Genomic DNA, 26,592 nt, shown 5'->3' with positions numbered 1-26,592 from the left:
AAAAAAAAAACCCAAAAAAACCAAACCAACAACAAAAAAACCCCCAAAACCAAATGTCTGGTGATGAACAAATTATCCAAAGATAAGTGAGATCATGCACATTGTTGCCCCCTAGTAAACGTAGGGAAGCTTACTTCATTTTCATTGAGACATGGGTAGGAACAGAGAGGGACTAACGTTAAATCTGAGCACTGTTCATCACTTCTTCGGAATGGACCGTCACATCCTTAAAGCCGGGCTTCTCCAGAATAATTCTAACATATAAGCAAAGTCATGCAAAATAGGCTGAACACTTACGAGATATTTTTTTTTGTTTCCTGGTTGCAGCGTTCCATGTATGGAACAGTACTTTGATCCATTCTGAAAATTTCAGGGAGCAATTCTGGGGAAAATCCTATTTAGTTTGGCGAAAACTAAAGGGGAGAATTTGGGGCACAGGAATCTTTGCATCCAGCTATGTGACCACCTGCTTTTAGCTAGTGGGGACATGGTTTAGTGGGTTAGGTGGTGTGGGTTGACGGCTGGACATGATGATCCTTGAGGTCTTTTCCAACCTTAATGATTCTCTGATTCTAGTCCTGGAATTATTCAGAGATCAGACAACCAGCAGAAAGCAGATCCACATTCCAGCCAAGTAACACCTGCCTCATTTGAAGTTGCACCATGAATGACTTCTCTTTCTGATTGAGAAATAACAAGTGATTCCTATGTCCCAGAACTATGTAGTAATAGGGAGGCAGCCCATAATAGTCTACGATGAGTGGGGAGGAGAAAAAAGGAAGAGATACAGAAAGCTTCTGGTCTGCCCAATGAATTTGTTGTACAGAAACAACAGAAGGAGTGACTGTCTAATATGAAATAGAATATAAGGAAAGTTATTTTAAAAAAGAAATGGGAGAATACTGGAGTTGACAGCTTGAAACCAAGGAGATATTTGGAAAATAAAAAAGAGGAGTAAAATTTGAGTTTCCTGAATTTGCATATGAGGTCAAGAAATATCGAAACACTGCCTGAGTTGAAGACGTCCATTCTTTTAACACAGCTAAAGCACCTCAATTTCTTCAGTTAACAGCATGGGGTTATAGAAAAGATGTGACTGGTATTATATCCTACCTCCTTTGACTCCCCAGCCTGAATGACTGGATAACCAGCAACGAATGCAACAGAGAATGGGCTTTGGCAGGAGATATTTCTGGAAGCATAATGAGACACATTAACCACTCTGCCACTACACTCTTGGTTGGATCGTGCAGCTCCTTCCATTGCTCTGCAGGTTTTTGTGGCTACACAAGCAAAGGGAAACCGCTGCAGATGTGCTTACTCCAACACATAGCTGTGTTAGAATCACAGCAGCTTCGCTAACTGCAAGTGTAGACTCAGCAAGATTTCACTTTTTAAATTTGTGTCAGTCGCCTTTATCAGTGAAAGATATACTCTAGATTAAAGGGAATGAACAACTCTAAATTTTTAGTCTCAGCCCACAGACCATAATTAAAATTTCTTTTAATAGTGCTAAATCACTTCTGTTATGAGCCTTGCAGAAGATAATGGACTCCGATAACTTCTATCCAGATCCATAACTCACCATTATTGTTTCTCATCTGCTAGCAGAGTCCACAGCAATACAAGACTACGCATAATTACTACGTGATATTGAAACTTCAGTGACAAAGGAGTTTCTTAGCTGTCTGTCCATGACAGTAGCTTCAGTAATACCCCATAAAAGTTACGGTCACTGCCTATGACACTAGGTCAACCTCCTTATGAATAAACATGACTTTCCATTAAGTTCTTTCTCCTAAATTATTTGATAACACATCTACTTTGTGAAGAATTGACAGCTTGAAAAGACACTCCACTCCATCATATTTCATCTTCTCTGATATTTCTTCCCTTGTAAATTTAGGATCTGGCTGGCAAGACAACAAAGGCAATACCTGTCACAATCAGTGGAGGCTGACGGTGACTCGCAGCTCTGATAAGACTGAAGAAAAAGAGGAAATGGAACTACACTAGCTTATTAATTTGCTCCTTAGTATCAGTCAAGTAACAGGCAATTAAGAGCAGGATTGCAGCATTAAACTGTGGACCATTTGAGCCAGGATTTACTCATTTTTTAGTACTGACATGCTGCTATTCTGTCATTTGTACATTTCTATGCAAGCTAGTAAATGTGTACAGATTTATTTGGGCCAAAGGGGACTAAAACTCCTTATGAACACTAAGGTTCTTAACTGAAAACTAGTTTTTCAATCATCAGTTTCACAAAACAAATAATATCCTAAAACTAATTAAATTTCGCATCAATTTTTGCTCAAGTCTCCCTAGTCATTCCCCTAATTCTGGATGCACAACTTGGGAACCTTTGTTAGCATGGCAGTTTCCTACATTTCTTTTTTATCTCTATTATTTTTTTCCCCATCTATCATGGAGTGTAGTAGTGTCTGTTAACTTGTAGTAGACCCCCAGAGGTAGAGCTGAGCCCTACAAGCACAGTGAAACCCAGCAACACTCAGTATCGCCTTCCAGGCACTCTACAGAGTCTCTCATTTTGGAAGCTTGTATAGATGGAGCTTATTTTGTAGAAAGAATTTGGAAAGAAATGTAGCATGTCCTTCCTTTTTGTCACCTCAACCCCTAACTAGTAAATCTTGATCTAAGATAATGAGAAGTACATCATTAGAAAATTAGCTAAAAAGTTATTCTTTTGGGATTCCAGTAGATGCGTTTTGACACTTTGTGACCCAGTTTCTTAACAAGACTTTTGAGATTCTGCCATCTGTTCATCTGCACCTGAGAAATCTCAGAGAAGGTAAAGTAATCCCTCAAAGAGATTGCATCTTTGAACAGTTCTGCCCAAAATATTGCCTCAGGCCAGCATGGCATTCTTTTAGGGGTCATCAGTAGGAGCACAGCTCTAGACAAGTCCCCCTCTAAGCTTCAGATGGGTGGAAAGCGTACGAATGAAAAGCTGAGAGGCTGACACAGCAGAGATGAGGTTACTTGAAGAAAAAAAAAAATAGATCAGGAAATTTTAAGAAGCCATCTGACTAAATGTGGGTGTCTATAAAGGGAGTGTAGGGTGTGGTTTACGTATAGATGATGGAGAGCTACTTGATACAGGCAGTGGAGTTAAAAATGTAGTTCATCTGACCAAACATATCTCCAGTGACTATAATGCAGCCCACCCAACTAGTTCAAATCTCCCATCAGCAGCTGTGGGCTGGGCAGAAGGCCACAGGATGTCTCATGTGTCAGTAGGCAGCTGAAACAAAGTCAAACTGCATGAATTCCTCTCCAGGACTCATACAAAAATGGTGAGGCAGTAAGTAACCCTTACCTCTATTTCTAGGTGAACACAAGTTGCAAGACCTTCTCTGGCAATTGATTCTATAGTGTCTCTTCCAAGTCCATAATAATAGCCACTGTATCTATAGGTTGCTATAAACTTCCCCTGAAATTCAAAACACAAGGTATAATGACAAAGGAAATAATATTTTAAGGGGAACGACTTCCTTAAAGGAGCAGAATCACTCTGGACTTCCTCGCTTTCTCTCCCTACAAAGTTTTTTCCCTGCCTAAATCATCAATGATAATGAGGCCAATGGGAGCACAAAATCTGCAGAGAAGAGCACAGAGCCAGTCCTGCGGGGTACGGGCTTGTACAGCGTTCCTGGATAACAAAACCCCACTATCTTGAAAACAAGCTGCTGACAGGTTACAGCTTTCGTTGGTTATTCATTCACTCCGTAAAGAAAGCAAGATCTAAAGCAAGGAACATCCTTCTTTTGACATGACATCAAACCATATGGCTATGGCGTATAAACGAGAAGATGTCAAACAAAAGAGAGAAACAAATCTGCAAGGAGAATGTCGAATTGGCCAAGAAATTTCAATGTTAAAACCTGACAAACTTTGGTTCCCAGTAGTATGTAAGCAGATTATATTCTTTTAAAATTAAACTGCTTGATTACTGAAAGTTATCATTAAGGACCAGATCAGTTGCTGAAGACTGTGTTGGCTCTCCTGTTTGTGTATGTATAAATACTGAGCTCTGTTGTGGCTTTTCAAGCCCAAGTTTTATTGCAGGCAGCCCAAGGCATCAGAAACAGTAGCTGGAGGCACACTGCCTTCAGAGAGAAACACAATGCCTTCAGGGTAAATTTGCTAAACTTTAAAAGACTGTATTCACTGCTGGGTTCCTGGAAGATTTTGAAAAAAAGAAAAAAAAAAAAAAGTCAGCTATTTCAAGACTTTTTCTTTCTTTCATATACTTGCATATGGAAATAAGCTTATTTCTACAGTATAATAAAGTTTAAAGATTCCTCCTGACCATTATGCTCATTTAATCATTTCTATACATGCATACAGAAGAAAAGACAGCATAAATATATAACAAATTTGTGGTTTCTGTGTATAAACTTAAGCCACGTAACTGTGAGTGAATAAGCATGCACACAGAGACACAAACTTAAGATTAAAAAAAAAAAATTAGACCTGGACAGAAAAGTTGAGCTTACTCTAGGTGTAAGAAGTAGGTATAGGATACTAGTCAGCTACTTACCGTGTTCACCATTTTGTCAAATTCTTCTTGAGAAACGAAATAGTAATCAAGTCTGTTTTCTTCACCAAAGTAAGCTGCCCTGGTAGTGTGACAAGGACTGGAAGATATATGGTATAATAAAGAAATAACCTGTTTTCAATCATAGAAGCAGCTATGGAATAGGAGGGGGAGGGAAGGGAAAATACTACAAATCATCTTATTTTTAAGAAGAGAAGAAATATGAGAAATATAAAGAGGTGCAAATCATACCACTAATGCCGCATATTTGAAAGATTAACGCATAAATACAAAAAAAAAAGTTTAAGTGTAACATTACATTTGGGCTATAAATCGCCCCCAACCCAGGGTAGCCCGAACTGAGGCTGTCACAGCACCCTGTAGTAGAGAAATGATGGAACCATTTTTTTCCAGTTATGTCAGTTTGTGGATGATATAAAGTAGAATTCTAAATATGGAATTGGAGACTAGGAGTTAGGCTGAACTGTGAGGTTAAGAAAGAGATATAAAGACCAATCTTTAAATAGATCCCTAATAGTAAGGGAAGAAACAATCCTGAAACTAGGGAGGTAAGTGGGATACAAGGCAGGAAAAGGAATTGCCTGCCACCACGTAAGGACAATAGGATAAACCTCAGATACGTGAGCTTACAACCAGGATGAAACACTGGGGAAAAAGAAAAAAAAACAAACCACAAGAACCCAGCTAAGTCAATGCATGTAGCACTTCTAGACTAAAGTATGCAGCATCTCATGTTCTATCTTAGGAAATTATATTTTGTGACTTGTTTCTGCTTTGGGTTTGGTTTTAATTTTTACATTGTAGGATAAGAGGAACAAAAGTGTGATGATGAGCTTTGGCATTGATTCACACTGAAAATATTTTAAATATTTGACTTCTGCTGGATTGTCCTGGAAAATCCATCAAAAAAAAAAAAAAAAAATACCACCTACTAGTATACCACCTACCAGGCCATTTCTGTTCATTTATTCAAGGTAGCTGGGTTATAAGGCATTAAGGAGTTCAGTCTGTAATGCAGAGCTTGACAGATCTTAACTCTCCCGGCATTAGAAGGTGCCACTTTTTTTATCAGCAAGCCGTAGCAAATGAGAACAGTGTGCTACACGTGGACTCTGTAAAATTTCACTTCAAAGGCCTGATTTTCTTCAAGATATTATGAACATATCCAGCTTTAAAAGGCCATTTCTGAGCACTAGCCAGATGGTTTGAGGGTCCAATTTCCCTTTATTTTTTTGAAATACCTTTAAACATTACAACCCTTTTTAATTGCAAGGCCATGTTTACATTCAAACACCCCGAGTATCTTGCATAAAATACATTTTTAACGAGTGGAATGTTTGAAATTTAAAAGTATAAGCCATAAAATTGCTTAAATCTCATCTGAATAATTAAAATACAACTTTGCTTTATGGTTGTAATTTTCTGCTTTGTTAAGATTCCGTCTCTCCCTTTTTTTTCCCCCCCTCCCTTCATGCATAAAACTTTTAGGAAACAAAACACACAGTATAAAAGCAATGCTCTTAAAAAAAAAAAAACACACATAATGCTTGGAAAATTTCAGTTGGCATTCAATTAGTTTGTAATTTCCAATCTAGTCTTTCCAAACATAGTAGTAGCTTTACAGAAAGGCAAAAAGTCATTTTTCCAGTATCATAGCCTTCACAGATTTTTTTGCTTACAATGACCTTGCAACTTGCCAGTTTAATGATCTAATCCAGCAAGTGGCTATAATCGGAGTACAGAGCAGACAGAAATCCATAGAGGATTTTTCACCGTGGTGTATTATGATAGAGAAGAAGGCTACTACTAGCATCACATCGACACGCAGAATGTGGTCCTGGGATGCTAAGAACTCCAAGGGATCATTCTCCATGGTCCTTTCTTACAACTCAGCAGTTCAGTACCTAAGAGTGCACAAAGAGACACCCAGGTCCTATAGGGGAAAATGCTCTACATGTGAAACTATGGCCAAAATCCACTTAAAAAGGAATAAATTCATGTAATAGAAAAATGGAGAAAATAGAGGAGAGACAGAGGGAGCACCTCCTGTCCAAGGACAGGCTGAGAGAGTTGGGGGTGTGCAGCCTGGAGAAGAGAAGGCTCCGGGGAGACCTTCCAGCACCTTCCAGTGCTGAAAGGGGGCTACAGGAGAGCTGGGGGGGCTCTGGATCAGGGGGTGCAGGGACAGGACGAGGGAACGGGTTTGAGCTGGAAGAGGGGAGATGGAGATGAGATCTTGGGAAGAAATGTTTTCCTGTGCGGGGGGTGAGGCAGTGGCCCAGGGTGCCCAGAGAAGCTGTGGATGCCCCATCCCTGGAGGGGTTCAAGGCCAGGCTGGATGAGGCTTTGGGCAACCTGGGCTAGTGGGAGGTGTCCCTGCCCATGGCAGGGGGTGGCACTGGATGGGCTTTAAGGTCCCTTCCAACCCAAACCGTCTGTGATTCTATGACAATATAACAGGAATACGGACCAGTGCCGAAGGGAATGTGCTACAGGACCTATAAAAGTCAGATACTGTGAAGAATGGAAGGGATGGACAGCTTGCACCACCTAAATTTAGGTACCAGATAGTGGTGATCGAACTTAGCCAGACTTACTATCTACAGTGCACTGAAAACAGGTGGGTATGTCAGGGAAGCGATTGACAAAGGCTGAATCTCCCTTGGAAAGAGAGAGTTTCTCTCCTATAAACACCCAGGGAGCCCAAGACGGTAAGGATCATAATTCAGGCCTTTCAGATTGGGAGAATTACTCCTCCCAGCAGGTGGTGAAGTCTGAAAGGTGCCATTTGCTTTGATAACACTACTCACAGGATAATAAACTGGTCCAGCAATCGCACTTGCTTCCTTTCCTAGCTTCTGGAAGCAGTCTGCACATGCATGCTAATGTGGTTATATGCAGGTACATTATAAAAATTAAGAGAAATGCACACATATCTGAACAGATGCTTAGGTTGAGGGGCATTAGTGAGCATAGATGATAGAACAGATCAATAAAAAAAGAGCATTAAAGGACATATTTTGGTTTGTTTGTTTGCTGTTCACCTTTGAAAAGAACATGATAATTGAAATAGCTTTTCTTTTCAAGAAGTGTTTGATGACTTCAGGCAATCAAGCCCTGGGAAGAGATAAAATGTATATAGCAATGAACATTTATTGGTTGTCTTTAACTTCTTAAAAAAAAAAAAAAAAAAAAAAAGGCAAACCAGCAGCAATTCCAGCCTTGATCACTTGGCGTTCTTTTAAATTGACGGAGCAAACTTACCCGTATCTGAAGAAATTGTTGAACTGTCTGCAGATCTTATGGGTAAGCTCTCTCTTACCGCAGGCTAGGGGGCCAACTAATACCAGCATGGGGTAGGGAGCATCAAGACTAGGTAAAGTGCTACAAGAAAAGAAAACAAGGAGCCATTATATTACCTACAACTGAAATCTTTAGCAACTTCGTATCAAGCTTCTGCCGAGATTTCATCATCGTTTCAACTAATCTCATCTGTCTATCGCACCATTCGCAGTTTAGACGAAAATCAGGAGAAGTGTGCGCTCGGTTTGATATGTTCTAAACATAAAAATAGCACAAAATGCTGCATTAAAGACCCCTGGGTCTCTTTTGTGAAAGGAATAATGTTACGTCTACTATAATCTTTTCCCATTTATAGCATTTTCTAAAGGTCCCTCTGCAGTTCTGCTGTTGCTGGGGTTTGTTTAAGAGGTTTCCAGGTTTATTGAGGCGAGGGTAATATTTTAATGATGAGGATAAGAAGCGTAGCATGAACCTGGACTCAGTCCTACAAACCTTTACACACTCCTGTACGTAATCTTGCTGACTTCCATGGCCTTGCCAGATGAAGGTGGAAATTTGTAAAGAACTCTTCAGTTCGATACAATGAAAAACACTCAGATCCTTAAACTCCGCTGAACACAAATAATGTTACAATAAAAGAACCCAAAGTGCTGCAAAAATACAAAGCCCTGCATTTTCTCCATGCTGAGCAGATGGTTAGATCCTCAAATTTCCACTTCCAGCTGTAAACACTAGAATGAATCATATTTTTGTGCTTTTGAGTGCCCAGCAATTTATTTAGCTAAAAATGGAATGCAACTTTGGACTCTCATTTTTTAATCTCAGACAGATCTTAAGATTATCCCACTTGATAATATGTCAGAAATAGTTGAAATCATTTCAAACTCACTTTTAACTAATAAATAGCTTTAACTAAATTCAAATTTTAAAGTGGGTTAAGCTTCCATTTAATGGGATTTATAACGGTTGAAAAGAAATTCCTGAAAACAAAGTGTATTTCTTTTACCTTTTCTCTTACAATGAACTAACTCTCGTTAGTTGAGGAACAAGATTTCAAAGTAATGGCTTTACTCCTAGGTTCAGCAAACCAGCTCTATTTTCTACCAGATGATTTGTAGAAAATGGAACTTGATGCTTCAGAAGCACTAAGTAATAATGCAATTCAGTCTCCTAATTCTCCTATCCTCACAGAAGAAATAACAGGTACAACTAACAAATCAAGACACTGGGTCGAGCCTGTACATATGTCCTGTTACTAAACTGTGAAACGAACCCAGATCCTGGCTCAGTGTTCCATCCTTTAAACTGTTTTAAAGCAGGACAGTAGCAAAGCCCTTGAGAGATTTAAGGATTTTTTTTTTAATTCCTGCACCAATTGGTGACATTTAGAAAACATTAGACAATATTAGCACAATAAGCTTATTAGCACAATACATTAAAATACTGGAGAGGGTAAAAATACATTTGAAAAATCCCTATCTGAATCTGTTCGGTCGTGACATCCTCTTCAATTCAAGAAATATCTTCCTCCCCTCTTGATTATTTAAAGGTGATCAGATTGTCTTTCCTTTTTCTGACATTTGCGGTATGGAAAAGACCAGTTTAAGACAAGGTGATCCCAAGACACGTGACAGCTGTGGATATTACAAGTGCATTATTATAAATTTTATTTCAAAGATGGGAATTCCATGAAACATTCTTAGTGCCTAGAGACTCAAAAGTTATCAAGATATAGCAAAAAGGGTCTTATTCTTGCTCAAGGTCATGCCCTTCGTGAATAACAATGTCAAAGGAGGTCCGTGAAGACAGAACCCTTATCTTCAACAGTTTAAATATGTTCTTTCTCCATGCACAGAACCTGTTCCATGCTTGCAAACTGCAGAATTCCACTGTCATCTTTGCTTTTACAAGGAGGCATTCTATCCAGTAATGATACCACATATAACGACTTGACATGATCATACTTGGAATTCAAATTCCCTTAAATTTCCATTGCTCACATTCCTCATATCCTCACATTCCTCGGATTTATTATTTCATCAGAAGAACACGGAGAACATTTCCATATTATCTCTCATTCCATCACCACTTACTAGTTCTCAAAAGATAAACTCAAAGTTATGGTTTTCCTACGACTTGTAAGAGTATCTTGTAAAGAGTTCTCACCTCATTTAATGTGCAGCTTTCAACTTTCTTTGTCTTTGGTGAGTACAGTAATACACTGCTGTGCAAGATTAACAGATTTTAAAGCCAGAAGGGACTACTGTGATCATCCAAGTCAGACTCCCCCCATCACACTGGCTACAGGATTTCCCTGAGTCAGTTCTTGTTTCAAGCCTGATACCTGGGGTTCCGTCAGAGCGTATTTTAATTAAAAACGTTCCACTTGTGGAGAATTTTTGGTACCCTTGGTAAATTGTTCTGATGGTTAATTACCTTCATTGTTAAAAATAATCATGCTCTATTTCTCCTCTGAATGAATTTATCCTCAATAGCCAGATACCAAGTCTCATCGTGTACCTGCCCACCAGACTGAAGAACCCTCTGTTATTAAATTTCTGCTCCCCACGTAGCCGTTATAACTACGACCAAGCTGCCTTTTTAAATGTCACAAGCGTTTATAACAGGGGAAAAATACACATCATATTGTTCAGTGGTGTGTTACCATGTAATTAAAGATAGAATCACACTGCACACAGAGAGGGAAGAGCATAAGAAACTTAATGCTAATGTTTCCTGGCTGCAGAGTATGCGACAATGTAACTTTTTGCTTTGTTTTCAGGTTTGATTTTTAATAGAGATGTTACTAAAGAAGAATTAATTACAATCTCCTTTAAAAATATAGATGTAAATGAACTCTACCAATCTGGTTCCAATAAGCATTTTCTAGTCGAGAAGACCATAACACATCATCATTAGGAAAATTTCATTAATGACTGCGTTGTGTGCTTTCCAGCTGAGCACGGGCAAACATTCAAAGCACCATTAACAATTTTGGTCAGTACCATAAATGCTGGTCTGCCTGTTTATATGTTTGTGTATACAATACCTCCAACAGAAGACAGAATGGTTTCTTTCCAGCAATGAAGACACACACACACAATCCAGTAAACAAATATTTGAATAGAGCCTATGTCTGCATTGGATGAAATCCATGCCTTTAGGTAAAACAATTGTGCTCTTTTTTTTTTTATTTTTTTTTCTTTTTAAAGAAATCTCTAACCCTGCAAAACAGTAAATAAATCTTTGGGTCTTTTTTTTTTTTTTTTTTTTTTTTAATAGGCTGCTAAGAATTCTCAGAGCTAGCATCACCACTGGGACGGCTCCTGTCTTTCATCGACAATCACAGAAAATATAAGACTCCCAATAAAGATATTGTAAAAATATAAATTTCTGAGATACTAAATCATGGATCTTAAATCAGTTATGAATTAAGATGTCCAAAATGGTGCTAAAACAGGGTGAAGGGCACAAAAGTCGATCTCAGTGCCCACTGTAGCCAATATAATAATAAATCACCTATATTTCATAGTATCTTCCATCAGTGTCTGTCAAAGACTTTTCCAAGCATTCATCAAGCAAATATCATAACGCATCTGCAGAGCAGCACAGTATGGCCATTTCCATTTTCTAGATGAGAAATGAGACTGACAGAAGTCACCTGGCACGGCAATGGCAACACAGGAAAAAGTGCATTGATTTGCCTCTCCCTTCTGTTTTTTAAGTGGCAGTCAGCATCATCTCCTCCCAAAGGCAGGAGCTGGAATTCCCTAAATACAAACTTGAAAATTTCACCTTATGAATATAAAAAGTACCCCACAGCCACAAAATAAAGCCATTTTGCTTCACAATGGGATGCCAACAGTGTGAAGAGAAGGAGTAAGCAGAATAGGAAGAAATGTTTTACACGGCTCTCTTCTCCCTCTAGAGATTTTTAAATTGCCTTTGGGTACTGATGGAAATTTTCCATCTTTCATTTATGGTGCACATGGCCATCTGTTTCAACAGATTGTTTAAAAGAAACGGAGCTGTGGACAATCTGTCTCAGACTTCAGAGGTGAATGACTAACTTCATTTCATAATCAATTTCAACCGAATAAGATTTGCCTAATTTCCAGCCTGCTAACAGAATATTATGGAACTTCTCCTCTTTGCTGGATTCATTTAGAGGTTGGAAAGGGACAGAAAAATGTCCTTCTAACTATGACAACATATTCTGCTTTACTTGAGTGCCACCCTCAGGAGCAGATGTGAAGTGGAGGTGAGCTTACCTGTCAAAGATTCTCTGGGTCTGCAGCATGCTATTCGTGACATGAGTCATATGATCTTTAGCAGCAACAACTTCTGGAGGAGGATCATATTTATTCACAGCAGCAACCTGTTTCCACAGTTTAGGGACAAAAGAAAGAAGAGCAGTGATGGAATTGCTTCCAGCTGCAATATGCTTCGCGGATCACTGTGAATAATGATGGTTTCGTATTTATGAGGGTCAGTCTTTGTATTTGGCTTGTCTGTGAGTGCTTCGCTACATAAATCTTTTTTAGGAGATTTAAGCACAATTTGATAGATGGATGGAAGGCAGCCAGACGTAGCTCACCATCTTTAATAGAATCAACCTTTTACTGGAAAGAAAACAGGATGCCGCATAAGATGCAAAGTAATTTTGCTTAGGTTTTAATTATCCATTAATTTGCATCCTCTCAGTGCTGGTGGAAGGTGCCAAACTAAAACCCTTAGGGACTAAAGCCATTCATTTATTCATCAGAAGAACAGAATGGGCATTAACAAAGTAAACAAACTCCACTTTTCTCCTGACAATGCATTTCTGTCTTTCGTGGGAGGAAGAGCACTCAAACTCCAAGGATTCCCTCCATTCATTCTGTTGGAAGCTCTGCTGAGGGTACTGACCACTATTAAGCTGTATATTTTTTGGTATTAATAATCCAACCCACTCAGATACAGGTTAAGAACTACTGAGTCATTTCATGGAGATCATCAAACATCAACCAGCCGATACTGTATATCCCACTTGTGGGTTAGTGAGACAGACGAGCTGCTGCCTCCAAATTCAGTTTGACAACAGAATTTATGAAGCTAGAGTAGATGTCCTAAAATAACATGAGAGGATTCCCAGGGAAGTTATGGATGCCCCCATCCCTGGAGGGGTTCAAGGCCAGGCTGGATGAGGCTTTGGGCAACCTGGGCTAGTGGGAGGTGTCCCTGCCCATGGCAGGGGGGTGGAGCTGGATGATCTTTAAGGTCCCTTCCAACCCAAACCATTTTGGGATTCTATGATTCTATTTTTCTAAAATAACTTTAATCATCAAAAAGTTAAATGCTAGTCTAAACCAGTCACCCAGGCTTACATTTTCAGTCTATAGAGAAGGAAAAAATTATTTAATATATTCAGGATTTTATTGGGAGGAAAACAGACTGCCACATAAGACAGAACGAGATCAACATCTCGGGTAGGTGGGGTAACTTACACTCTGGTATCATCCCTTCTCTGTGTTCATGATAGAAAGATCCTGGCATTAAACAAGAACCCTAATATTTATGCAGCTGACATTAAGAGTGATGAATTTCCTGTAAGGATCATTTTTAAAGGATAATTCCCTGAAATCCAACCCCCATTGGCAGCTGTTAATCCTAACAGTTCGAGCATGGCTTGGGCCCAAATGCTACACGCAGCAACCAAATCACAGTAACAGCAGCACCAGAGGAAAAGGTTTCTATTACAACAGAAAATTACTGTAAGCAGTCTGAGCAGTTATTTTTTGGGAGAAGATTTGACAGTGAAAGCTGTACGGAGTAGAATGGGAAATAAGCATCATTATAACTTTCAGAATTCACTTTGCTGTAAGCGTCACTAAAAAAACACCCCAACAATGGTATTTTAGAAGTAGCACAGTGGTTACTACCTTCAGAGTATTTAATGAACGTAGTTGCCTGTTTAGATTCACTAGCTCAGTAACAACAGCTGCTAACTAAATTTATTCACTGAACAAAACATTTAGGTAAATTTTGCATTTTTACTTATCACAGCTGCTCCAGAAATTCTGTAGATACATATCCGGATTTAAAAGCAAAAGTATCTGAATTTGTACCCTACCTTGGGGGCTGAAACATGGGAGATATGTCACACCCAAATGACTACAAAGCTACAATTGCATGCACAGTTTTTCATATTATTTCTTTAGAAAAATTCCAGATTTATATGACTTTTACATACCTTTTCTTCCACTGAAATCTTCTTGAGATCCAGCTCCGTTAGTTGGAGCAACATGAAAATCACCAAGAGCCAATAATCTGTTTGCTCCTGAAGGAGAAAGTTTCCACTTTGCCATAAAGTACTTAACTTCATCAATCTAATATTTCATTTCAATCAGTCAAAATTAAATTGGCCTTAATACATTGCAACAGAAAAAGCTTTTTGCCCTGAAGGATGTCAATACACTGTACAAACTGACCCCCCCAACCACAAGCTTAGCTTCTGCAACAAAAGTTAATAGTTCTTCAAAAGTCTGCTATACATCGTTCAAAATGTCACAATGGGAATTTAAAAATCATCATCTTACAAACACCAAGAAAAACTGCTGGAGAACCAAAAGCCTTATCTGTCCTGGGTTTATGTGATAAACTATGGTTAATACTTCTAGCCTTAGCAGTACTGTAGGAACTTTAAAAGAGGATTTGATGATAAAGGCATATATGATGCCAAATTTAAGTCTGAGACAATAAAAAAGAATAATTAAAAATTAAATTAAAAAGCTGACACTGACGAGTTCATGAAGCTTCTTCATTCTAAAACCAGTAAGGTCCTTTTAAACCACTGAAATTCAGACAGCTGTCTTAAGATGGTTGTTGCATGTATAAGTTTTTAAAAGAGTAATTGAAAGGAATAGGAGAAGACTTTGCTTAGGGGAAGGACATCTAAACCGTAGAAAGCCTTCAGATTATGGAGGGTCAGGGGCAGCCTATTTTAGGTATTTTTTCATGCTAATTTCATGGTGCACCATGACAGGCCATTCTCACAAAAGCCAACACAAAATTGGCAATTACAGGAAGGAGAAGTTAAACCCTACACATTTTTCTTCTCTCTGACTTTGGAAATCACTGTAAGATCCAAACATAATTTAGATATCACAAAATCCAGGATAGAAACCATCTTTGATCACTCAGGACAAATTACAAATGAGGTGTCAAAGTCAGAATTTCTGATATTTTATGAATGTCATTGTTGTTGATATAATGGATGTTTAGTCCATTAATTGAGGAACATTATGGGAGTCATAAATGAGAACTGAGTAAATCCTAAAGAAGAAAAGAAGATACAGATTCCAGAAATACGTGATTTTAAAAGGGGTACTATTAAGTTCCTTTGAGCTTTTCCCAGGAACAATCGAGTACAGACCTTCAACGCAAACAAAAAGGGAATCTTTTCCCAAGTAAAAATCACAGTATACGTGAGTACAAATGCATAAATGGATTCACAAATGGAATTATTTAAATTCATGGATTTATTACACAGATATTAAACATCATGATTCATATGCAGCTTTGGTTCAGACAAAGTTGCCAGACAAAGGTGGGTAACCATGCCAGGGAAACCACTAATAATTTCTTGTACTTGTTCCCTGAAATGACCTGGCCACTCTCAGAGAAACAGAGGCTAAATGAATTCTGGTGTGATCCAAACCAGCAGTTCTTATTTCTGTCTTCCTCTTTAGTTCTTTCTTACCTGTACAGGATTTTTTAAAAGATTTAAAACTCTGAGGAGAGGCAGGTTTTCAATATATTCAAGTTCACGCAGCTCAGCAATCTAATTAGTGACAGAAACAGAGCATAAATCAGCAGCAACAGAATCCATGACAACTATGGGGGGAAAAAAGAAGTCTTTTAATCCCTGCTCTTAAAATCTGGACATAAAAAAAAAAAATCATTATACTCACAAAATGGGTATACATGTTAACTGCATTCAATAAGGCACTTGTAGTCACAAAAGGCAGACAACTTGGATGGTAGCTGGAGAAGCAATATAATACAGACAGCAATTTCAAACCACCTGCATTTTTCCAGTTCTTTCAAATGTCAAGCCCTAGCGCATTTAGCTTTTATGTGGCTGATGTGCTTAAGTGAAGCAATTCTGCAGTTATATTTGTGCTTCAGTTGACTAGTAAAAAAAAAATCCTTCCAAGAAGAGTGTTTCACTGGAGCTCAAGTTCATTGTACCTAACTTGCAGCACTTGACTGAAAAGCGTCAGCGTCGTTGTCCTTGGCTGTCTGTGTCCAGAGGGTGATGCATCCCACTTATGGTCTCATCTATCCACAAAGAAAATCTGGGTTGGCTGCACTCAGGCACATCAGGTAAGTGTTAGAAGTTACGTGAGATTTATCAGAGTTTGTGTGCCCAAAGCAAAGTCACGCTAGAGGCACTCGTGCTAGGCCCTGAGAGAACAGTTGCAATGCTCTCCATTAAAACAAAATGGGTCAAATGGAATTCACGTCACCTCGTTTTAGCCGTCTGTGAAGTTAGCCCAAATCAGTCATTCACCTCACCCTGTAATCAGTGGAGAGAGGCAGTTCCAGAGGTCATCTGGTCCATGGCAGGTTGGGATGAATTGCCGTGTAAGAATACCTGTTTTTCCTCCATTGCTGAAAGATTGAACCTAGAAGACTTCAGATTCTATCCCTAACTTATACTCAGCTTATGTAAAGTGCCTAAAACCAAAACTCAACCCTAGCCTATCCAGTATTCATTTTGGGATAATCCGATTCTATCCCTAACTTATACTCAGCTTATGTAAAGTGCCTAAAACCAAAACTCAACCCTAGCCTTCCAGTATAGGGATTGGGATATTGGGATAACAAGCAGCCCACCACGGAACAGTTTTGACCAAGTTAGATGTCATTTGGGTGGATTTCCTAAATAAATCATAGAATGCCAACTGTCAACATTTGAAAAACACTGAACACATATAGGAGAGATATAGGTTGCAGATAAACCTATTGTGCCCAGTTTTGAAAAAAAAATCAAGCCTTTAAGATCATTCTGGGTGGTAGTGAGGCGAAGCAACTTGGGTCTTTCTGTGTTAATTAATTATAATTCTCTTGAAATTATTCTTCAGAAGGAAATGTTCAAAAAATCGTGACTCACTAAACAGTTCCAATAACATCATTAAAAGAGGCAAATTTTGATGAGGTAAAATTAATAGCTTTTGCATGCTATAAAGAACAGTGGAAACTATTTGAGGCGATGGAAGTGGTGTTATTAATGTTAACGGCAACCGTACTGTTAGTTTCCTGTCTTGTGCAATTGATGTACCTTTAAATGTCAACCTGAACACAGTGTGAAAAAAAGAATTCAGTGTCTTGAATTAAATCCCATAAATGTATCTTCCAAGTGGGGAAAAATGACAGTAAGTGTTCAATTCCTGGTTTATATTGTTATTTCTTATTTTTTAAGATTTTTTTTTCACATGCAGATCTGTCTTTGATGTCAAAATGATTCATGAATTGACGGTCTTTTCAGTTAAGAACCCTGGAAGTTCAATATCTATTGATATTCTGTATCTATGGCTTGGGTTTCAGAATTCAAATACAAATGAGTTGGATTGTATCATTGTACTTCCAGTGAAAATTCTGCTGCATAACAAAAGCCATTTTATAATAGAGTACATGCAGTTCTGCCTTACAGGAAGTTTCCAGCTGAGAGCTCAGAAGAATCTGTGGTCATAAAATTGGGCTGAAATATATTAGCAAACCCTCCTGAGGCCTGGCAGTAGAAAAGCTGGGATGTAAGTAAAGATCCTCAAGAATAATCAAGCTGAAAAAGCTGCATCTTCATCCCTGTCTTATCCACTCAGGGGAGTGCTGTTAGTTCTTTAAGTATGCGAGCACTAAATACTACAGAAGTGATACCTACAAAAAGACAAACCCATCCAGAGATATTAAATAAGGACCGAGGAGTACACTACTGATCAACACGTGAAACAGTACTGGAGTGAAACACCAAAGGAAAAAACCTCACCTTCTCTAATATTAATTTCTTGCAGTGTTGTAAGATTTTTTTTTTTTATTAAGTTTTAAAGGGATTGAATTTTAGGAAAAAAAAAAAATACATTATGCGTTCGTAGAAAATAAGGACCGAGGAGTACACTACTGATCAACACGTGAAACAGTACTGGAGTGAAACACCAAAGGAAAAAACCTCACCTTCTCTAATATTCATTTCTTGCAGTGTTGTAAGATTTTTTTTTTATTAAGTTTTAAAGGGATTGAATTTTAGGAAAAAAAAAATACATTATGTGTTCGTAGAAAAAGCCATGATCAATGTTAGGTACGCTACCTGGTTATTCTCTAGGTTGATCACCTCTAGCAGATCGTGTTCCTCCAAGCCTTCTAGACTAGTTATTTTATTCGTAGATAGGTCCAGCTTCTGCAGAGTTTTCAAGCTGTCCAACCCAGTTATCTTCTCAATCTGGTTAGCGCTCTGCAAAGAAATGAAAGTATATAAAGTGTTGATAAAGTTCTACAGCTGGAAAACAACATTTTTGAAGAAGAAGAGAGTTCGCTTTATTACTAAGAATCCTATTACAAATAGGCCTTTTATACATTAGCCCTGTGTTCATCCTGAGATGACACATTACAGCTTTCCGTACTGCTCAAGGAAAAAAGAATCATCTTCTGATTAACTTCTCTTCAACTCACCTTGAACAGCAGTGAGAGACAAGAGCAATAAAAAGAGCTTTTAAAGCTGATCCTGGCTAAGGGATACACTTGTCACTATCCAACTCAAACTTTTGAAAATATATATGCACATAGAAGTCTAGAATATATATACATAAATACATAGAATTTCCCTCTGTAATCATGGTTATATTTACACTTATGATTACTGAATAAATAATGAAAATATTAAGGTAGAATAATAAAAGTATTGTCTTCTTTGGACTACAGGCATCTCTAGGATGCACAAGCTTATCTTAATGAATACTAAGTGAAGGCAGACTTTATTTACTGTCAGTGACAGCACACACAGAAATGTTAAAGATAAAAATTAAAAAAAAAAAAAAAATCAACCAAACCTGCCTTACAGTAAGTTCATCCACATCCTAATACAAGAAATGACCCAAGCTCCTGAGAGCTCAGAACTATCATTGTTTTCAATTCCTTCCAAACAAGGTACAGGACAGAAGACCTACATTTATCACCGGACACCAGTTGGTTTCATTTCTCAGGGCCTCACAAATCATATCCTCGTTTCTGCTCTGAACTCCAAATAGGTGTAACAGGCTCGGTTCTGTCCTCGTCTTTGTCCCAACGGCCACACGTACCCAGATGGCCTCTCCACGTAATTCTTTCTGTATAACCTTGCGAGTTCTATTTTTCCATCAGCATCACCTTGTGCTGAAAGCTTGGAAGCCTCATATTCTATTAATAAATATTTAGGAACTATTGAAATAAATAAGCCAGCAGACTCTAATGGTAATCCAGTTGTTTGTCCTTGACATTTTTCCTGACTTTTAAATGTTTAATTAGGTTATTAATAGCATGGAGGCTCTCTCTTCTCTTCCTGTTCTTCGTTAGACCTCTGTTTAATACATACAGCTTCAAGCTCTAGTCCCAAAATGCTATGCAAGAGGTGCACCTAAAATTCTGTGAACAAAAGGGATTTCTGCATAGTTTTGGGGGTTTTTTTGCAATTCCTAAGAGTCCAGTTCATTAGAGCTCCACTTTTTTTTTTTTTTTTTTTTTTTTTCAAACTTAAGCAGAATAAATGCTTTTTGGTACATCTAGGCAGTATTTACAGGTTTTGAAGCCTTTCTTCCAAAACTTCAGACCTTCTTTCAACTTAAAAAGCTCAAGGGAAAATGGAAAAGAAAGCTGAATCAATGGGAAGAGAGGGGATAACTGCTTCCATGAAAAAAAAAAAAAAAAAGAAAAAAAAAGAGCCACATTTTGTTCTAATTAGAAAAGAAAATGCTATGCTAAAATCTGTCTATTTACATAATTTCCACATGACTATCGACTTTGCTAATTAAAAAAGACAAGCGGTTGTATAAATAATCATATCAGCATGGAAGAAGCACAACTGAAGAACACGTTCATATTAATAAGCTGCGTTGTTAACACAACCTCCACAACATTTCGCAGGGCTGATAACCATTACTAACAGATTTATTATTAGATCTTTTAACAGACAAGGAAACCAGTGCACACAATGGGCGAGCGAGTCACTGGAGTTCTCCCTGAAGAAAGAATTTAGAGAAAAGATCTTCTTGCCAGCTTAGATGGTCATATCCTATAGTTCATTTCAGAACTTTTAGGCACGATTCTGCAAATCTGAGTTAATCTTATCCACTAAAAAATTAGACAAAATTCAGTTTTATTGCCACTAAGGGCATATCTGAAAGCTACTGAAGATATTATATATTTGAAATATATTAAAAACATGTTATTGAACGCTACTTGAATATATTATTCAAAACATACTACTCTCCACTTTTAAATCTGAAGACCTTTCCTGAATATCAAAGCAGTAATAAGTAGAAGGGCCAATCAGGCCTTGATGGGTACAGACTTTAGTTACTCTTTTCTATATCAATTACTGCAGAACAGAAGAAAAATCTTTAAAATTTTAAAAGGATTGGGAAAGAATATTTCTATTCTTCATATGGGATTAATTCACTTTACCTAAAATATTGATGTATGTGCTTAAAATGAATGCAGCAAATTCGAACATATTTCTATGTATAGTCTTTTAGTATTCATTTTTAAAATCCCATTAAGTACTATTAAAATTATTATTACAAAGTAAAACCTATTAAGAAGTAGACTGATGTGTTTGATAGAAACCAAATTGTATTAAAAATAGGTTTTGCTTGTGTTTCTGCGCAACCTCTGTATTGATGGCTCCTTATTAAGTATTGTGAAATTATTTAGAAAAAATCATTGGTATTATTAAGGGTGTTTTACGAGCGTGGAACTGAGGAACACTGAGATAAATGCAAAAGAGCAAGATGCATGCAAACATGTGTATGTGTTGATAGAAAGAGGTCTATAACTGGGCTGGTTATCCTTGGCTATCTTTGTAACCAACAGAGAGAAACAGACACTTTCAAGGCCTGAAGCGTCTTGTGTTAATGCAGATGTCAGCAGCTGGATCAGAATAATGAAGTATTTTAAGTGTTCATTTCTCTCTGAGGACTTTTGAGGCAGCAGAGAACAACTAGCTCACGTGCAGTTGTCTACACGGCAGGAATCTGAAGCCAGATAAGATAAATCCCACCAAAGCATCTAGAAATACAACCTAGAAATGGTTTATTTAAACAAATATACCCTAGATATCATGATGCAAAGCTGGCAATATAAAGCTCCCAAATCCTTAAAAATTAAACAAAGATCCTTTAATAATACAATTTGAATACTCAACTTGTTTTCTAAAATGAATGCAGGCTTCTCAGTCCTCGCTTTTTCCTCTCCTGTCCTAGCTCACTGCTATCATGAACACAACTTCATGAAGAAATGTACTTTTAAAAAATAAAATAATCATTGTTTGCATTGTGGGATTTGCATATCTTCTTATACATCATCTAAGCAACAACAAAACCTACCCAGAGCAAATGCAAAATATCTCTGGAGAAATTCAAAACCCAGCTGGATCAGATGCCCTTCACAGCTCCCTTCTAGCCTATATCATTTGATGATTCTGAGTTAATAAAATAACGTGCCCAGTATTACATAACAATTTTTCCAAGATATGTGTAACGTAATTCCCTTCACATTTATTAATGCATGAATATATTGATAAAAGACAAACAGGAAAACAACTAGAATTACTTCTTTCTTACCAGGTTGAGTATTTTGATAGGTAAGTTCTCAAGGCCACTGATCGCAACGAGCCTGTTGTGTGACAAACTCAGATGAGTCAGACTGCGACACTTCTCCAGTCCTCTTATCTCCTCTATGTTATTAACTACACAGAGGTTTTTGCATTTAAGGAAAAGAACTGAACACAAAACTTTAGCAATAATTAGTAGCTAAATGAGCCAATGGAGCTGAATTTTATGCTATGGGGAGATGGATATCAAATACTTCATGCTAAGGAGATTAAAATCCCAGCTGCTCATACCCACCCCTACTCTGGAACTTATTGCTTCCCTGCTTGGCTTTTTCTTTTTTGTTCTATATCGGCCATCTGTACTGAAAGGGGAAAGTGTATTTTAAATTAACATTAAACTCAAAAGCAGCAGTAAAATAGTTAGGATTCCTCTCAGCAAACTTCAGCAGCAACAGAACTAACTAGATTCTTTAAACCAAGCATGTTTCTTTTGACAGCAAGCCACCTCGGATCGCTTTCTTACAGCTGGATGACCTGCAGAGGTACCTGAGTTGTAAGTGTCCCAGCTGGAACTAGGTACATAAAAACCTAAGGAATAGAAATTAAAAAAAAAAAAAGTGCCAGAAAATGCAAGACACAGAGAAATGCCTTTAGGTAATCACAGAAGAAAACATTTTTAATCGACTTGAGAGAATGAATTCTGCCTGTAGAGAAGGGCAAGTGAATTTTCATAGTTTCTAGTCTTACCAGGCACTGGACCAATTATCAGGATTTTTTTTTTTTCTCTCAGTCTGAATGATATTGTAACCAAAGAAAATGTAAGCTTAGCCAGGACCAAGAGAATACTCTTTAATAGCTGTGACCTAATTATCTTTTCTTAACTGCATTCCTACACAGGGACTTAATTGTACGCTCAAGTTCTACACTCACAGGACTAGGAGGAGAGATGGAGTTCACAAGCAGATTTATCTTTTCGTAGGACCTCACACTAGGCTGCCTCTGTCATTTTAGAAACGAAACCAAAACCATCCACGGGCATCGATATTTGAGAGATATTGATTGATTTTCATACAAAATGGGACTGCTTCTCTTTCAACTGAGAAGGAAAAGTTTTGGTGAGGAAAAAATATTGTTTAAGCCAAAAGCATCAATACAAGGCAGCAAATTGCTCAGCACTAAAAACTGATACAAGAAGTTTTAGTCTTTCAGTGACTCACTGTAATGCTTTGTCAGATATTATTGTCCAAGCTGTCTCCCTTTCTGGTTTGGGCAGTTTCCTCCTTGAAAACTCATTTATAAACCTGTCAGGTGTGTGCACCTGTCGGAAAAAAAAAAAATTACAGTGACCTTACCATCTGCATTATAATTCACTTAAATCTGGTAAGAAATGCTTGGTTACTGTCAATGAGAAATACATGCCAAGAATTTCTGCTCCTGCAGGATACTGAATGTAATATTTTCATTTACGATTACGAAGAACAGCTTGTTTTGTCTGCCATGTCTTCGGCGAGGAGTGCTTGACATGGGTTAGGAACCATGCCACTTGGCTATTCTAAATGCTGCACTTCTAAATTCTGCACTAATTTTCCTCTAGTTCAGAGGGTCCTGTTGCAATTATATGCATGAAACAGTTTTTCTCCCCATTTCAATGGCATCTGCATTGGCAAATGAAGAAATTGAAGACAGCACACTGCTGCATTGAAACCAAATGAAAAAATACCGATTCAGATCCACAATACAAATCTCTGATCTTTTTTTTTTTTTTTCCTTTTCATTTTGCCATGTGGTTTCTGCTCGGAGATGGAAAATTAGAATTGCAAAAGGATAGTGTCTCAATGCCATTTTCTGACAAGAATCATGTCACCTGCACACCTTGTAAAATGGGTGAATAATGTAACTTGGATGCCCTGCAAATGCTTTATCTGCTCCTACATGAAAAAGGCATTGTATTAATATTGTTTGGTAATGGGCTACTACGAGGACAAGAGACAGAGAAAAAAAAAAAACGCAACAGCTCGCTGTCTTCTCCTTTTGAGAGAGCAGAAAATCAAGGTACAATTTATGAGGCAACGAGGAAAGGTTCAAGAGCCTTGGGAAGCAATTGTAAGGAAGGCACCATGTCAATGTGAAACTCCAGAAGATCTTTCAGAAAAGTGTTAGAGAGTCTTTAGGGAGTACTATGGACAGTCTTGGAGAAGTAAATAATGAAAAAAAACCAAAAAAACAAAACAAAACAAAAAAAAAACCAAAAAAAACCCACCAAAAAACCAAACCACAATTTGCAGGTTGATGTTTATCTGATTCCTGCCAGAACAATGCTTCTAATCCCACAAACTGGGTACCCCAGTGAGAGCATGGAAGGTGTACTTTCTCTAAGTAAATGAAGATCAGTTTCACCACCAGAATTACAGTATTTAATCTAAAGACAAAACTGACATGAAGGAAAACTACAAAGAAAACAAAGATCTGTTTGAAGCAAATAGCTGGTCAGGAAGCAAACAAGTAACTTTTCTTCCATTCAAGTTCCCACAAAGGATACAATCCAGTAAGAGTTTAGTAAGTGACTGGTATGCTGACAAATCTTGCATTTTAGGTATTTGATTGTTTGAGAAATCTACTTCCTAAAGTAAAAAGGAGACAGAAAGTTACTTTTTTTTTTTTTTCTTTAGCAGTTACAGCTGTCTTGTGAAACTAAATGGCTGCTACATTAAACTTGAGATCAAGGGTGTGGAAGAAAGAAAATTATAATTAATATTAAGATTGGGACATAAACAGAAAGGGTCTTTTTTATGACACATAGAATTCACATTTTGGGAACTTCCAAAACTATACTTCCTTCCAACAACATTATCATTCATGGTTCTGTAATTATGCATTCATATTTAAAAAAACTAACAGAGAAGACAGAGAAACACATGAAGGTCATATTTCAAAACAACCTCCTGCTTTTTATAACCTAAAGTGGGCAACAAACATTTGGAAAAGTTATTTAAATGTCAAAGGAGGTAAGAACGAATAATAAGGAAGGCATAAAAAATTGCTTTTGTACATGTCCAAGTACAATGTCTGAATTATATTTAGAAAACCGTTTTGAACATAAACCTATAAAATGGATTCTTTTTGCAACTTACCTTGAGATTTTTAGGTGGTTTAAAATTGAAATATGTAGTCAAGTCATTGTTGGAAGCATTGAGTTGTAGTAAGTGAGGCATGTGACCAACACAAGAAAGATCTAGTACCAAAACAAAATGTCAAAACCTGTACATAAATGCATAGGTAAATGCAGAGGTCATCATGTCAAAACGCGATAATTATGTCGAATAGCAACCAAGAATCAATTTGTAGTTACACATTCAGAAAGCAATGTTTGAAATGCAGAAATCAGATATATTAACACCTTTGACTAGAAAAAAAGGTGGTTTCCAAACCGAAAAGAATAAATATTTATTTTATTTATTTTATAAATTATTATAAATATTTTATTTATTTACATTTCCATTACATCAACTGATTTGTCTGTAAACCAGAATATAGTTTTATATTCTAGCTACCTCTGGGATAACAGAGAGACTACCTCTGTCCGAAGTGATTAATTAGTGGAGGAAAGTGTTTAGGCCACTACTGAAGGCTAAATGGCTAGTTACTATGGAAAAGTCCTGGCTCTGTTCAGACCTAGCCTTCACAAACTGTGAGTAAAATGAGAACAGAGAAGTGCCACCTTACAAAAGTGCTCCTATTATTGGACCCCAGCACCCAAAGTGAAATAAACTTCCAATAAATAATGCAACAGGTTGCCCATCACTGCTTATTCCTTTTGATGTTAAATTAAAAAAGTGTGTCGGGGAGTACAAGGGAGAGGGCAGGAACAGAAGATGATGGACTTTACCCCAGTCTCCATTTGTTACCTTTCTAAATCCAGGATATATTTTTTTACATTTTGTCACTAATGGGAAACCTTGACAAAGGAAAGCCCAAGGCTGGGAAAACTGTACCAGACATAACTTTAAATATTATGACATGTAAAATCTCAACCTTAATCTTGTACTGACATGCTTGCTTGCATTTTATCTCTGGATAATAAACTGGACAATAATCTCCATGCTCTCGCTGACAAGCATATGCTGTCTGAACAGTCCATACATCATTCTCAAGAAGACCTAGCCATCACCTCGGTCTGTAGGGATGGAGTAGTTACACCATTAAAACGTAGACCAGGCTTTGTGATATTAAACCTACATGGTACAGTGGATTTCTCATCTTAAATGATTTCACAACCCAAGAATTTACTAGTGTATTTACTACATACCATTAATTTTATTATATGAAAGATCCAGCCTCTGTAGGTGAACATAGCTGGAGAGAATGTTAATGTCACTTAACTCATGACCCTGGAAAAATAAAGCAAAGAGACTTTAATAACTTGCTGTATAACCTCACCCACGCTCCCGAGAGATACACAGTAGCAGCAGACATTGAGGAGGTGCCCAAAGGTCTGATGTGTCAGAACAGGATTACATCTACAGAAAGTGATGTTAGACGAGCCATGAATGGAGAAAATGTTAAAAGAAGACTTTAAAACACAACCAGGAGAGATAGCTCTAGCTAGGAAAAATGCCAGAAAAACAGGGCTTCATAGAAAAGGGAGCGGCAACAAGTAATCTGGAAAAAGACACAACCATTTTAACTTTCCGAAGGGAGAATGAATGCAGCATTCTCAGGTGTTTAGCATGTTCCTCTATTTTTTCCTCCAGCTGGCTGAAGCAGGAAGATACATTTTCACACCTGAAGATTGGGCAAGGAAAAAATCTTACTGCTGTTGCTAAGTGAAAAAAAATACAATACCGTTACGGCAGTTGTCAGCAGG

At 37.7% G+C, this 26,592-nt stretch overlaps 1 protein-coding gene across 1 annotated transcript in view; it reads right to left on the bottom strand.

The window, feature by feature from the left end:
• Nucleotides 1-3,304: 3,304 nt before the first annotated feature.
• Nucleotides 3,305-26,592, bottom strand: part of LRGUK (leucine-rich repeats and guanylate kinase domain containing) — a 24,933-nt gene continuing 1,645 nt past the window's right edge. The window contains exons 3-13 of the mRNA XM_010076625.1: nt 26,035-26,116; nt 24,860-24,960; nt 24,268-24,349; nt 21,739-21,863; nt 18,234-18,377; nt 15,627-15,707; nt 14,118-14,204; nt 12,157-12,263; nt 7,847-7,966; nt 4,565-4,661; nt 3,305-3,454 (exon numbers count right to left, since the gene is read on the bottom strand). Of these exons, the coding sequence (XP_010074927.1) occupies nt 3,305-3,454; nt 4,565-4,661; nt 7,847-7,966; nt 12,157-12,263; nt 14,118-14,204; nt 15,627-15,707; nt 18,234-18,377; nt 21,739-21,863; nt 24,268-24,349; nt 24,860-24,960; nt 26,035-26,116 (1,176 nt within the window). The remainder of the gene's footprint in view (nt 3,455-4,564; nt 4,662-7,846; nt 7,967-12,156; nt 12,264-14,117; nt 14,205-15,626; nt 15,708-18,233; nt 18,378-21,738; nt 21,864-24,267; nt 24,350-24,859; nt 24,961-26,034; nt 26,117-26,592) is intronic.

The sequence above is a fragment of the Pterocles gutturalis genome, unplaced genomic scaffold, assembly GCF_000699245.1.
Source record: "Pterocles gutturalis isolate BGI_N339 unplaced genomic scaffold, ASM69924v1 scaffold44083, whole genome shotgun sequence".
NCBI classification, from domain to species: domain Eukaryota; kingdom Metazoa; phylum Chordata; class Aves; order Pterocliformes; family Pteroclidae; genus Pterocles; species Pterocles gutturalis.
The sequence above is the reverse complement of the archived record's forward strand: the minus strand, read 5'-3'. Positions and strand labels throughout refer to the sequence as shown.